A 15,441-nucleotide genomic window follows, 5' to 3' on the forward strand; every position below is an offset into this window, starting at 1 on the left:
AAAATAAATACTAGGCATGTCGTAATAATATAATATCTTAAAAGATATCTTATTTGCGGTGTTATTTTGCTGGGAATGGAGGTCAATGTGCAGGTCACATCACTGTCACATGACGTTCAGTGGAGAAGCTGCTGTTATGTAACGGCATGTCCGCGTCGTTCAGCAGCGCCTCATCGTACGATTCAACTTCCGTCAAGTTCATCACCATAAACACGGAGCTCGGCGGTCGGGCTTTTCAAAGTAAAAGTCAAAGACTACGGCGGCGTGTTGCGTTGGGTGTTTTAAACACATCGCTGCTTCCTCGTGGTGTGTTTGCGTGTATTAGTTGACTTGACGCGCCGTGCGTCGTGCGTAATTGCGTCGCCGGCCGAGAGGAGGCTCTTTGCGCATCGCACTTGGAGAGCCGCTACCGCCGCTGCCGCTGCTGCTGCTGCTGCTGCCAGAGGAACCGGCTGTCTTGTCCTGATACAGAGACACTCACATCCGACCGTTCATCGTCCTGCTCTGTGGGAGTCGTCCCGCATCCAAAGGTCTCGCTTGTAGAGACTGCTCACCGGCTTCACGATGATCAAGAACGGTCACCACAGCCACCAAGTGAACACATCAGCCGGCACAGACGCAGGCACGACCCCCGGCGCTGCAGCGTGCAGCCCCGAGAAAAGGAGGCGAAGAATCCGGGTGTGGTGCGACGGCTGGTGAGTAACGACTGATGGCTGTGTGATGACGATGTGGCGGTATCTGCATCGAGCACATCTGGACAGAGTGTGTGGCTCCTTCACAGGTGACAGGCCTGCTGCAGAGTGGGAGCTGTCACAGGCCCAGTGAAACCAACAGAAAACTTTCAATGCACTGTTCAGTTGTAGGGATGGGAATCACGGGGTACCTCACGATACATGGTTCACAATACCAATAATATCACGATACAGCGATTCTGTGATAATCGATATACTCCACGACAGTCCTGTAGTGATACATCACAATATCTTATTTATGTATAACTGAAGAAAACAAGTTAAAACTGCAGGATTTCTCTATTTGTTCACAACATAGAGAACAAAGTCCATAAAGTCTATGTATTGAACGTGGATGGAGCATCTCTTAACGCAGCTTTCTCCACCGCTATCCCGCTGTAAACTCCATCTTCTTTGGCCAGGTAACTTCCGCCCAAGTTTGCCTCATTCATTTGAGCAGATTTTGTTATTTAAAATATAGACATTTGCCCCGACGAATCAGTTATCAGTTTTAGCACGAGAAAGGACCATGATATATGACAGACGACTTTATTTCGTCTTTATTTATATCTTGAAAATAACATATTTTCATTGTGAATTTAATCATCATCCCATTCTTTATATTATAATTATTGATCACTTTCACATAGAAAGAATTAAAAGAATATAAATTATGATTAAATAGTTTTTTAGTGGTGTATGAGTATAAGCATGCAAATATGCTATTATATGAATATACTCGTGTTCGTGTAGTACGAAGGTCTAAGATTGTACAGTATATGTAGTTATTAATAATAAATTGTTACACAGGCTACCATTCGTCCATCCATTAGTTGTCTACCGCTTTATCCTCCACATGGGGGTCGCAGGTCACTGGAGCCGATCCCAGCTGACACAGGGCGAAAGGCAGGTCACACCATGGAGAGGTCGCCAGTTCATAGCAGGGCGAACAAACACAGAGAAAAAAACAACCATTCACTCTCACACTCACACCTACGGGTAATTTCGAGTGTTCAGCTTAACCTCTAAATGTTTTTTGGACTGAAAACACACGCACAAACGGGGAGAACATGCAAACTCCATGTAAGGAAGGCCCTTGTTCCGATCTGGTCGTGAACAGCGCTAACCACTACCCCGCCGTACACAGTCTAGGTTAACCTATAAATCACTAAATATGAATTTGTCTCACCTTTTTATAAAGAAGTATATTAAGAGTCTGTGCATCCTCCATGGTCTTTTTGTCTGTTGTGTAAAAACAGCATGCATCCATCTGTTGCTTTCGCTCTCATTTGGCAATAAAGACTCAAAGAAATATCAGCTCTATAATAATCCAGTTTTGCTGGATCTTTTATGTAACTCCTGAAACCCATTTTTCCAATGTGACACTGTTGTCATACTTTTAGGATAGACTATTAGGATATTATGACCCCCCTTCTCCAAACAAGGTGTCCTCTTTCATCGTGAGGTAATGAGATAAAACCAAGTGGGGAGTGAGGAAGGTGCTCACTCACTCGCTCACTCAGTGCTGGGTGCGGTGGTTCATGCAGCACAGGTTGTAGATTAATGTGAAACACACCTGTGGGAAGGGCCAGGCCAAACGTGGAAAATTAGTACTTCTTTCCACATCAAATGGAAGTAGACCAAGGGTCAAACAAGCTATGTGAGTGCGGCTTAAGGTAAACGTCTTTATAAGCAGAAAAAAAAAGATATAAGCAGACAATATTTTTTTCTTCTGGGCTTATTAGAGATTTTCATAAGCCATGATTCTATGTTCTATGAAAGTTTCACCCTATTTTAATAACCCTTCATTTCCCCCTTTGGAAACACATTGTCCTTAACCAAGGTCTAATATTAGTTACACTCGTACCACTTAGCACAAAAAATGTGCTTTTTAAAAACAAGCTATACAAATTATTATACATTATGATATTCTACCTATTATTATATTATTATATTAACCCTTTAAATGCCATGTCATGGTGCCGCCATGTTTTTAGATGGAAAATATGAATTATTTTCAATATACTACATGCGAAGTAAAAAAAAAAAATGCGTTGAATTATTACAGCCTGCAATATGTTATTGATTAGCAGTGCCATCTAGTGGAAATAACATGTTTTTCTCTCCACAACATTATGCCCAATACTGCCAAAATGATCCCATCTGGTGGAGAGTTGTAAAAATGGTAAATTCCAAGGCAAAAGCCCAGATTGATAGATATAATATAATACATGTTTTATGTTTGAATGAAAGTGAGATAAAAAAAAGAAAAATTGCACTTTAAATGGGTTTCAATGGGACATTTTTTGCGCTTAACGATATGAGTGTAACACTTATTTGTACACAGTGTATTTTAGCCTCACTGTAGGAGCTGAGCTGGAAATAACGAAAGATGAAATAAAAATACACACTTCATGCATGAACACAAACACATTTTTCCTAATAACAAAGAATGAAAAGTGCTTAAAATGGACACAACTCTCCCTGTCACTGTGTGGCTTTGTTTCTTTCACCCGTGATGATGATGATGGCCGCTTTTCATGTGACCGATTGTGAACGCACGGAACAGGTTTAAAGGACCAGTTTGGGTGGAGTTTTTATTTTTAGACTTAGTATTGGAGAGAGACTGTTGAAATGTTCTACAGCATCGTCTCAGATACACGTTCTGCATGCTGATATTTCAGTCACTTCACCTTGACTCTTTTTTAACATTGTCCATTATGGAGCAGATCTCGCACGGAAGTGAAGCATATCAGAAACATCTTCCAAAAGTCATTTTGACCAAAGTCATTAACCCGTAGAATTATAGATATTGGACTTTTTGGACAATATCCGATATAGCGGTAGTGTTTGAGCCACTGCAGGTGCAGTGACTCACAAGTTAAAGCTGATAACGTTTTAATATCGTTACAGGTTTGAGGAGGAGTTGTACTAACTATTGATCTGGTGCGTCATCGAGGCATATTTTTAGTCTAAAGTCTAAAACATCCTGACCAGAACTCTAGAGAGAAACTTTTTCCAGTCTTTGCTCAATGTTCACTCCCCAGTTTCAGTTACACAGTCTCAGCACTATTTTCAAACTCTTCAAACTGTGACTTTTTTATTAAGTAACTCCATCCAAGTTACAAGAAACATAAATGTTCCAGTTAATCCTCACAATGTCTTGGCACACAGAAATTCCCCATTGCTCGAACCTTTGCAAAAACAATGGACGTGACTCGACATCTGTGTCTCTCCTGGAACAATGTTCACAGACGTTGCTGTAATTTTATTTTCAGTTCAGGAAGTGTTTCCTGCAGAGGTTAGTTCAAGAGTGAGGTCTGCACCGAGTTGGTTGTATACATATATATATGTATATATATATACATATATATATATATATATATACATATAACCCTTTGTTGTTGAAATGCCAAACATTAAATGTGAGGATTTATTGTTTTTCAAATCAAACAGCAAGTTCCCATTGTTTTCTGACTTTTTATAGAACTAACTGTAACACTTTACACTCGAGTAACACTATGGTAGTCATTTTGTAATAGTGAATTAGATTATGCGTCATAGTACCTTTCTACATTGATCACAAACGATTAGTTTGGCAATAACCATAGATAGTCTGTGTGCGATATAAGGAAGGACACATTTTAAATGTCATATGGTAATTATCTATTTTAATGTGAGGGAACTATTACCAGGATATTACTTTGGAAATAACATTTTATGACTGTAATATAATCTCCTTTAGGGCTGCAATGATTTAGATTTTCGAGTGTTTTTTTCAATAATCAAAACCAGTTTTCGGCTTCTTAAATGGGAATATTTTTTTCAGGTTTCTTTGCTCCTTTTAAACGAATAAATCATTAAAACTAAATCATTTTGGCTTGTGGACAAAACAAGACATCTGAGAATCATAGTTTCTAGGTTTGATGAACACCAATCGACATTTTTCATCATCAAAAATACTCGATTAGTCGAGAAAACAATCGACAGATCGATCGTTGTTACTGTACTGTAATTTATAGTTTGACTGAGGTAATTATTAATTAAATAACCCTAGAAGAAGAAACCAGTCTGACTCTTGTAGAGGAGAGTGGAAAGAGTTGGGGCTTCACGGTGCTGCGACAAAATGAATGTTTTGAATTTTCATGTATGAAGGACAGGATTATGTCGGCTTTTGCTGCGATGTAGGTGTGGCTGCCCATCCATGGTTTGGTGGCATGTTGCAGAATATTTGGGATTCCAGAATATTAACCGGTGGGGTGAGCATGCAAAGAGAGCCAGTGTCAACATCGCTCATGTCATTAACCTTCTCTAACCCCTGCAGCCCACACCTGACATGGCCTGATGTATGCCCGTCACTGAGCACATTGTTTTCCTGAAGACCTGACGTCGCCGCACTCTTACTTATACACCCAGCGTTGTCAGCAGTGTCAGAGGAAAATTCCAAGCGGAGTGACCCTCTCCTCTTTTCTCTGACTCAAAGGAGCCCGCTGTTCTTATTTTGTTGACACGAAAAGAAGTGACGATAGGGGCGAAAGATCAGTTGTCACAGAAGCATCATCATAGTGGTCCACACGTCATACATCCGCTGTGTATGTGTCTGTGTGCGTCTGTGTGTACACACACAACTGCAAACAAGCTATTTAAAGCCCCAATGAATCAATGATGTATTCATTCACTCCAGGCTCCTTTGAGACTGTTGATCCTGAGAGGCACAGGCTTGCACAGACATTTCAGGGACAGGGGTTTAAATGGGAAAAGGGCACCCCATCATAATTGTTCACTGAAAGATTGTAATGATTTTTCCAGCCACAGAGGCAAATCTTGTATTTACTTATATTATTATAGCCATACACTACCTTAATGCAGCTTTTAAAACCCTTTTACACCTAAGCCTCAAAATGTTTGTCTGCACTTTTTCTGTGCTTATTTTATCCATAAAAGTGCTTTTGCCCATTTTTCCAGAATACATTTAAATATCTGGCAGTTATTTACAATTTACTCCGTGTTAAAATAGAGTATTAACCATTTAAAATGAAGAAAAACAAGTTTTATTTGTACTGTAGTTGTACTGTAGGTGAGCACACGTTGGCTTTGACCTGCAACTTCTCAGCTTTGAGAAACTGTACAAAAGAATTGCAATTATTATGACAATTAGATCCTTTAATAGAGGTCTACAGAATATGAACATGAACCTGGTCAGAGGGCAAAAGGGCAAAAGGGCAGCACCTGAGGTTTATCTGTGCACATCTATGCTGAGAAGTGAAGATGGCACGATATCACTTTGTCTTTTCTGATACTGATACCCATATCACAACCTCTAGTATCTACTGTAGTACGATGCTGATATCAGTCGTTTGAGAGCTTTTAAACTTTTATAAAGCTGTTAACAACACATCTGTGCTGGCCATTTGAAGCAATTGAAGAAAGCACATCATTCTCCAAACTGTGTGACAAATATTCTTCTCCCTAAGAGAAGCAATAAACACCCCATAATATGACCCCACTTAAAAGCTGTTGTTATCAAACCTTTTTTTTTTTACAGTCTCTACATTGTGAAGCATGAAACATATGAGATTGTTGCATTGTTTGGATTGATTTAAACCAGTATCAGGCCAATACCGATACCTACTATCGTATGTCAAGGAAGCAGCTTCAGCCGCTTCCTTAAATTGGCTTAAAGTCTCTCCAACAGTGTGACGTTTAATTCATTTCAAATCAGGCCAAAACATCTCTGGTACAACTCTGCACATTGTTCGCGAGGCACACTTCAGATCATAACGTCTTTCATCACCGTCTAAACAGGCGTCTGTCTGGTTTTGTTCTCGAGACGCACAGGTGCTGTCTGGTTATCCACTAACACACTGCACTAATTAATATTTCATCATTCCACTGCCGCGCTGCCAAGAACCATCCCTGCTAAAAAAAAAAAAAAAAAAACAGGAATACAGTGACATGCTGGGCATCTAGGTTAGAATAACACCCGAAAGGCGGCCTGTCCTGGTGTTATGTAACACTGTCTGGGTCTCTTTTCATTCACCTCCAAATTCTCCTTCTTTACGACATTCTTCCGCCCTCAGAGCCGGCACACATGGATCCCATTTCAGCGAGCTGACGACACGAGATGCAGTTACTTACAAAAAGCGACTTTTTTTTGTGATTGACCTGTGTGGATTTTGACAGAAGTGGTGGATTTACAGTATCTGAATCACACGAAAACACACAGTGGCTCTGTATGTACTGTAGAGCTGGCAGCACTCTTTGTTTATTGATTTTTTTGAGGATGCTATGAATAGCTTATGCTGTATTTTTCTCTAAGGAGTGCTGATGTGGAGGGTCACATGGTGGAGCAGTGGCTAGCGTTGTTGCCTCACAGCAAGAGGCCCCTTTTGTATGTGGTGTTTGCATGTTCTCCCCCTGTGTGCGTGAGTTCTATTTGGACACTAAACTCACCGAAGGTTTGAATGTGAGAGTGAATCTTTTGCCCTGCGTACCTCACCTTTCACTCGACGTCAGCTGGGATCGGCTCCAGCTCCCCCACGACAACTGAGTGAGCACTCGAGTGCTGATGTGTAATATTATATGCACTTACGTTGACACAGATCCCCTTTTTTGGGATTTATTTGTGTTTCACGTTAGCAGCCATAATGCCGCCACTATTGCCGACTCAGCATTTTGGCTCAGTGGGTGTCATTGAATAAATCTCTGGTATCAGCTGCTATAAAACAATTTCAGTGATTTCACTTCATCAGTCGGCGCACATACGTCGGTATCATGTTTACAGTGAAGAAACTGACGTCAGCTGCCTGTGACAGTGATAGTGACGGCAGACTCTGCTCATCTGTTCTCCATTACTGTGCTAGATTACCGTGTTTGTCATCGCAATCTGCAATCTTTGCTAAAGTAATTATCTACAGATGATATCACTGTCTGGGCGGGGAAAAAAAACACTCAGTGTCACATTGACCTGGTATTATGACCACTTTAATGTGCGTGGATTGAAATGATAATTCACTAACTAACACTAACTGAGGAGTGGCTGCCATTTTTATCTTTGAAGAATAACGTGCTGCTCGGCTTTTATCTGAGAACCCACGTGACGTGACGTGAGCACATTTCTTCTGCACTTCCTCTTACTGTTTTAAAATATCTTTTAAAGACACATAATGGGTATGTTATGAAAACACCACTGTAGCAAGACTTTTGCAAAAACGCAATTACTTAACCTCAGAGTTGGTGTTTTGTTCTGGCCCAATAAGCACGTCTGTTGTGAGAACAGTGAGAAGGATACAGAATAATGCAGTTCCTTTGTCCCGTTAACTGTTGACGTAACTTGATGGTGGGAGCGAAACCTCTGAAGCTGTTGCTTTAATATTGCTTATATTCCAGTCTACCGCTTTATCCTCCACATGAGGGTCGCAGGGCTGCCTGAGCCAATCCGAGCTGACAACGTGTGAAAGGCCGGGTGCACACAGGGCAAACACACACAGAGATGAACAACCATTCACTCTCACATTCACACCTACAGTTAAATTAGTGTCAGATTAACCTCTGCGTGTTTATGGACTGTGGGAGGAAACCCACACACAGAGGGGGAGAACATGCATACTCCATACAGAAAGGCAAGTGCTACAGTGATAGCCACTACTCCACCGTGTGCCCCATTCAAGAAATTCCAATGATCTTTTTTTGATTCGCTTTTGTACCTCACTACATTAATGTGACTTCCGGGTAAATGAATTGTTCTTCTATTTTCTTTCTCAACCAGCTATGACATGGTGCATTATGGCCACTCCAATCAGCTGCGGCAGGCTAAGGCCATGGGAGATTATCTCATTGTCGGAGTGCACACAGACAGTAAGTAAGGCTCAGGCCCGGTACCTCTGATATTGTAGCACTAATATTTCGTCTGCACCCGCTCCTCTGCCCATTTTCCTGATATTTTGTACCTATTGCTCAGCGTTGCATGTACTGTACCTGACGAATCTGCGTAGACATGGTGCCTGTAGCCTCTGGGTGTTTTCCACAGTCCCATCATTACTTGTCAGGCACCAGCTGAGTCCTGCACACTTAGGAGAGGTTGTTATGACAGACATGCGGCAACTCAGCAATCATGTCTCACCCTTCTGTGGCACACTGGGGCATTCTGACACCGCGATAACCAGGATGACTTCTAAGTCAGGGTCAGAACAGACATCAGCAATCTTCCCCTCTGCTGATGTGATAATAAAAATGTCTCTGCAATAAAGATAGTGCTTTAGTTTAGGTGTTATATATACACGTACAGTATATAAAGAAGCCATATAAATGTTGCTGTCTCAGTTCTGTTAACATCTGGCTGTATTATCTTTGTGTCAACAGTGAAAATGTGTTGTCTGTTTTGAAGGTGAGATTGCAAAGCACAAGGGTCCACCAGTCTTCACACAGGCGGAGAGATACAAGATGGTGCGGGCCATAAAATGGGTGGATGAGGTGGTGGAAGGAGCGCCTTATGTCACCACTCTCCAGACTCTGGACAAGTACAACTGTGACTTCTGTGTGCACGGAGGTAGAGCATGTCACTGACTGATGCCTTTATTTAGACACAGGATGTAATCAACATTACTACATTCTTTTCTTTGGCCAGTGTAAGAGTGCACTTCCTGCAATCTTCCTCAGAAGTGTCGCGGGATGTTGCTGTGAACTCTAGTGTTATATCCAGGTTGGAGTAACGGTGCAACCCCCTATCAGCAAGAAGGGTCTCGGGTGGGGTGTCCGGCTGCTTGGTGGCCACCAGAACATCCGGGGTGGAGTAAGGGTGAGGGAGGGCCACTCCAGGGTCACTCCAACCTGGACATAACACTGAAAGAAGTGCAGTCGAACCTTTTTGGACTAAGAATATAATCTCTCCTATGCCTGCTGCCCACATATTTATCCTCCCACATGTTATGTGCAGTCACAATTGATGTTCCCAGGATTTTATCACTTTTACTGTCCACTTTTACTATAGTACCTCCTCAACGTGGACGGAGTCATCACTGCGTTGCAGTGCTTTCAGCAGTGTTGTCACTAAATACACCAGACTCTGTTGAATATTGAGATTTTAGACGTTTCCTTGCTAAATGTTGAAGATTAACTTGGAAATGAGACCCTGTGTCTATATGGGACAACCTGTATAAATAAAGGTTCAATTAAAGAAAATGAAAAGGCGTTTTAATGTGTTTTGTGTTTCAGACGACATAACACTAACGGTGGATGGTAAGGACACATATGAAGAGGTGAAGAAGTCAGGGCGATACAGGTGAGCCTTCTTTTTGTTTTTCAAATATGTGTGTGTGTGTGTGTGTGTGTGTGTTTTGATTCATAAGATGATACCCTGTTGATTATGTTGAAACAACAGGGAGTGTAAGAGAACCCAGGGAGTTTCAACCACAGATCTGGTTGGCAGGATGCTGCTGATGACCAAAGCACACCACAGCAATATTGTGAGTGCAATGTTACCGTCTCCCAGTGATTTCTATTCACCCTACACAGACTAATTCAATCCTGTTTTCCCCCCTTTAGGATAGCTCCGACTATCAGCAGCACACAGACAACTTTGGAAAGGTAGATACCAAACCTCAAATGCTCAAAATGTCACCTGATTCATCTCTAAAACTATATATTGGCTCTTTATCTTCCTCTAACTTAATCCTCTTCTCATTAATTAAATTCTTTTAAGCTGCCATGTGGGCCAGACGTTAACAATTGCTAAACAAACAGTGTTAACCGTGGAGCCACTTCACTGTCAAGTAGCAGATCCTTCCACTGCCAGTGAGATCGTGAATGCCCCGTCTGTTTGTGCACAATTATATAAGAGGAGTTAAGAAGCTGGGATTGTGAATAGGCTGGAGTTCACATTTGAGCATTTAAGACTGTCAGAGTAATGCTGTGAATTTGGCGAGAGCTGAATAAAGGCACTGGGGGGAAATTGTAAGACAGCTTTATGGTGACGTAACTCTTCACACCACTGGGTGGCGATGACACAGCACAAGTATTCTGGTCTGGACTACTCAGCATTCAGCAGTGATAGCCTCATCCCAAAGTCCCCCCTTAAACCATGACGCCTTGCACCCTCACTTATTTTAATGATGTCACCTGAGTGTGGGTGGCTTCAACAGTTCAAAATAATGTAAACTAGGGCTGCAACTCAGGATTATGTTCATAATCCATTAATCTGTTGAATCTTTTCTTCATTAATCGAGCACTTGTTGAATAATGTTGATTGGTGTTTACCAAACCTGGAAATAATTATGGTCTTTGTCTGCAAACCAAATTTATTCAGTTTTAATGATTTCTAATGAAAAATGTGACTGTCACTTTCTGTTGACTTACAGAGTGGATGAGGCATTATTTAAAATTATGTGTGACTTTTTCAGGCTAAATTAAATCATAATGCAAATTAGTAATACACTTAAAAGCGTATTTTTCCTTCATTTGATCACATGATTGCAGGTTTTTGTCCTGTACTGTCCACAACAGGTTGACGATTGGTTTGTGACCAACGCACTATATGAACTGTGGGTTTGTGGGCGGCCTTTGTTACAGGGTCATGTTATTACTTAACTGTCAGTTTGTACTCATCATGGCTGCTTCTGGATTTCAGGGGTCGCATGGTCAGAAGGGCCACAGTCCGTGGACGGGCGTGTCCCAGTTCCTTCAGACTTCACAGAAGATCATCGAGTTTGCTTCAGGCCAGGAGCCTCAACCTGGAGACACCATCATCTATGTGGCAGGAGCCTTTGACCTCTTCCGTATCTTTTCAGTGGTCAGATGTGAAAATGACATTGGTTTTTGCAGACTTTTTTCTTAGTTTTATGACTGTTGGACTGTTGATATCAGTCTGTTCCAGTCTTTTTACACAGTGACACTCTTCGGTATTTCTTTTTTCTTAAGTCCCATAGCTCACATGATCACTGCAGTATGGCAGATTATGTGCATCCCTCACTCACATTGTGGTCAAACGATATCAGTGCGGCATGTCTCTCTTTACAGCCTGTAAGCTTTAAGGCAGAATCAGACCGATACAGTACTGGATATCATATAGACTCATCCTAATAAAGTGGCGGGACTAGGAGAGTCGCTTGTAGCTCATCCGCTTCAAGGTCTAAAAAGACCAGAGATGGTGTTCTGCATGCCTTTGTTGTAACATGTGGTTATTTGAGTTACTGTTGTGATCATGCCACTATATCAAAATGTTTAATCAACTGTTGCCCTTGACCGGACTCTTGTCAGACATCGGCCATGTAGACTTCCTGGAAGCCGTTCATAAACTCGCTCAAAAGCCTTACATTATTGTAGGGTTGCATTTTGATCAGGTGAGTGTTTACATTTGCGTCAGTGTGGGACATTCAGTGCCTTCCACAGTCCATACTGTTTGCATTTTATGTACATCTCTGCTTTGTTGTTTCTATTTTTCCAGGAGGTGAATCGATACAAAGGGAAAAACTACCCCATCATGAATGTCCACGAAAGAACGCTGAGCGTTCTGGCCTGTCGAGTGCGTTCTTGTTTACTCTCTTGTCAACGCAGCGTGCTACATAGGTATACTGTAAATGTTTTATGTGCATCAATAATGAATGTTATGTGTGCTTTCGTCACAGTACGTGTCAGAGGTGGTGATCGGGGCACCCTTTGCAGTCACAAAGGATTTGCTAGATCACTTCAAGGTAAAGTAAAAAGCGATTGAACTTGTCATTAACGTAGTTTTCAAAAGGAAAAAAGACATGTGTACAATAATAATGTGTCCATAGGTGGATCTTGTTTGCCATGGGAAAACAGAAATATACCCAGACAAAGACGGCTCCGACCCCAATGCGGTAAGACTAAAAACACTACCACATTATATGGACATTTTTCCATCGCATGTTTTTCTCATATTTAGGAGCCCCGGAGGAAAGGAATCCTGCGCACTGTTGACAGTGGGAACAGCCTCACCACTGATGCCATCGTGCAGAGGATAATCAAAAACAGGTATCATATCTACCGGGCAAAAGAGTAAACAGATGTAATAAATAGGGTACAGTTGACTCATTACTAGAAAACCCTCAGAAAAACGTTCCTTTTTTTCTTTTCTGCAGACCATGGGAATGGTTCTTAGAGAGTGTGATATCAACAGTGCCGATATCGGCTCTTCCATAGCACTCTTCCATAATAAAAATATGGATATTTATTGGCTCGTTGAGGCCTTAGAAAATGGTGTGATAGAATAAATATACTGAAATGTTTTTTTAAAACAAAGGGATAAAAAAAGGAAAACTGTCTGCCGCAATCTAAACAAGGTCTAAAGAAGGGGTGTCCAAACTTTTTTTAAGAAGGGCCAGATTTGATTCTGGGTGGCAATGGTCTCCTTTTTTCTAACAGTAAAAGTTACTTACAAATGCACTGTTTTATAATTATTTTATTTTCCTTGTCACAATTATAATTTTTAAATGGCAAAGTAGCCAAATCTAGGCCAAGCAGGAGTGAACAAATGAAAAAAACGCTGCCTTTCTTCATAATAACATAATGGGCGGTGAATGTCTGTCTGCCACGGCTGGGTTGCGAATTCAGGACAACTCAGCTGAGATAAAGGGGCTGACACATGACCAGGGCTGATTTTCTGTCTCAGTCCGCCTCTGGCCTTAAATAATACATTATAAAACTGAAGCTGTGGGCCGTATAAAATCTGACAGAGGGCTGTGATTGGCCTGCGGGCCGGACTTTGGACACGCCTGGTCTAAAGACTATGCTCTCCCAGTCAGCCACACCACTAGCATAATTAAGTATTACGTATTATTAAGTAAGCATGTGATTTAATGAATACTTCTGCATGTCTCACTATATTCCTCTCGTTTGCTTCAGGTTGTTGTTTGAAGCAAGAAACCAGAAGAAGGAGGCCAAAGAAATCGCTGTGATCCAGGCCATGAAGCGGAAAGAGGAAGAAAAGACTAAAGAGCGATCCCAGGCTGTGCTGTAGGAAAGACCCCAAAATGCACCGATCAACCAAGTGTCATTACAACGCTGACAAACTCAAAATTGAAACAAATCTCATGTACAGTCAAAATCAACCTTTTTTATAACAATGACATTGACACCCTCCATACAAACGGCATCCTGTTTATGGCCAGATTGGCATAGTCAGCTGTGGGATTATCAGGTATATCATGTGTGAGTGTGTGAGTGTGTGTGCATGGAGGGGAGTCCTCTGTGTATTAATATATTCTGCATATGCAAATACCTGTGGAGAAATAATGCAAGAAATCAGACGAATGTGTGCGTTCTGTCAGAGCAGGGAAGTCACCACCATTCTGTGACTGGATATTTGTGTACTTTTATTTTATTTTTTTATTTGAAAGAAAAAAAAAAAAAAGGTTATTCAATTTCTAAATATTATATATTATGGGATTTAGGCATATATAAGGAGAACATGCTGGAATCTGTAGTGCTGGACAGGCACTGAACTATAGCAAAGACAGAACTGAATCTGTCTGCCCAACTGGGTGTAGCCCTACCACTGATTTATCTTTGTATATAGTGTATGTATGTATAATGAAGTGACTTCAGGCTGTGTGGAGGATGGTAAAAACCACTATAGCATTAGGGGGGACAATCCCCACTTTTATCCAACCAAGAAGGTATCGAAATGTTTTGATATACTCTTTTGGGACCTCATGTACTGTATATACCTGATGATACTCCAGACCCGTCAGAAATCTTCTGGTTTTGTAGTAACGGCAGGTTTTTAACGACGAAAATGCACACTGTAAAAACCCGCACGCCTGACATTTTGAGTGCATTTGTTTTCAAAGTAACACTCCTCTGACTGGTTTTAATCTTTAGTTTTCATAGTGTGACGAAAGACGCTCAGTATTGACTTGACTATAAAAAAAATAGACCTCGTACTGTCTTTTCTGAGCCCCGAACAATTTATCATGTCTGTGGGATCAAAATAATATATATTTTTTGTAGATGTATATTTTACTCACCTCTTCTCCATTAACAACTGTATAGATTCATATTGTGTATAAAAAAAGAAGCTAAATAATATATCTGTATGTCAAGTTGGAATGCATTCAGTATCGGCTATAATCTGTACGTTATTGACAAATACTGCAGTGGCTGATGGGACTGCAGTATGTTATTGTGGACAATAATAACAGTTTTATTCTGAAAGGCTGTTTGTTGTTTTTATCACGTTGAATTAATTCCCTCTTTTATTAGACTGCACATCAGTCACTGTTTGAAAGGTAAGCTCGCGTTTTGGACACCAGAGGTGACCTTTGATCAAAAAAGATTACCTTAGTTTCACAACATGTGACTCACACAGACTTTGTTAATTGTCAGGCCGTTAGGATTCGATTACTTTAGGAACAGACTGGTATCCTGCAAAGTTATGTAAGCGTGTTTATTCTAGAGGAAAGCTTAGTCAGCTTTGTATTGTAACCTCACATGAAAATCTGTTTAAGAATTTGTACACAGGGACAGAGATATGATGGTTAAATCATGACCTTGAGACACAACGTTCAGATAACCCCTGGTTCTCCTATGGTTAGGTTCAACAGAAACCAAAAACTAACGTTTAGAGAACGTTCCCTCAGGGTTAGGCAGGAGCCTAAACATTCCCTAAAAACTAAAACGTTCTCCTAGTGGTTGCACCATAGTTTCCACACGTCGACACATGAAAACTGTTTGGGGAGGATTCATAATGACA

At 41.1% G+C, this 15,441-nt stretch overlaps 1 protein-coding gene across 1 annotated transcript; it reads left to right on the forward strand.

Moving 5' to 3' along the window:
* Window positions 1-326: 326 nt before the first annotated feature.
* LOC131475466 (ethanolamine-phosphate cytidylyltransferase-like) lies at window positions 327-14,903 on the forward strand. Its single transcript, XM_058653612.1, has 13 exons — window positions 327-695; window positions 8,500-8,588; window positions 9,118-9,279; window positions 9,945-10,011; window positions 10,111-10,195; window positions 10,275-10,316; window positions 11,356-11,503; window positions 11,985-12,067; window positions 12,172-12,249; window positions 12,353-12,418; window positions 12,503-12,568; window positions 12,634-12,722; window positions 13,593-14,903. The coding sequence occupies exons 1-13, from the start codon at window positions 565-567 to the stop codon at window positions 13,705-13,707; spliced, it is 1,221 nt and encodes a 406-aa protein (XP_058509595.1). The 5' UTR covers window positions 327-564; the 3' UTR covers window positions 13,708-14,903.
* Window positions 14,904-15,441: the final 538 nt, after the last annotated feature.

Source organism: Solea solea, chromosome 16 (assembly GCF_958295425.1).
Source record: "Solea solea chromosome 16, fSolSol10.1, whole genome shotgun sequence".
In the NCBI taxonomy this organism is placed as follows: domain Eukaryota; kingdom Metazoa; phylum Chordata; class Actinopteri; order Pleuronectiformes; family Soleidae; genus Solea; species Solea solea.

Coding starts and splice junctions, on each gene's coding strand:
- LOC131475466 (XM_058653612.1), top strand. CDS start 565: ATGATCAAGAACGGTCACCACAGCCACCAAGTGAACACATCAGCCGGC. Junction 11,504..11,984: donor AGGAGCCTTTGACCTCTTCC/GTATCTTTTCAG, acceptor GACTCTTGTCAG/ACATCGGCCATGTAGACTTC. Junction 12,723..13,592: donor CAGAGGATAATCAAAAACAG/GTATCATATCTA, acceptor CGTTTGCTTCAG/GTTGTTGTTTGAAGCAAGAA.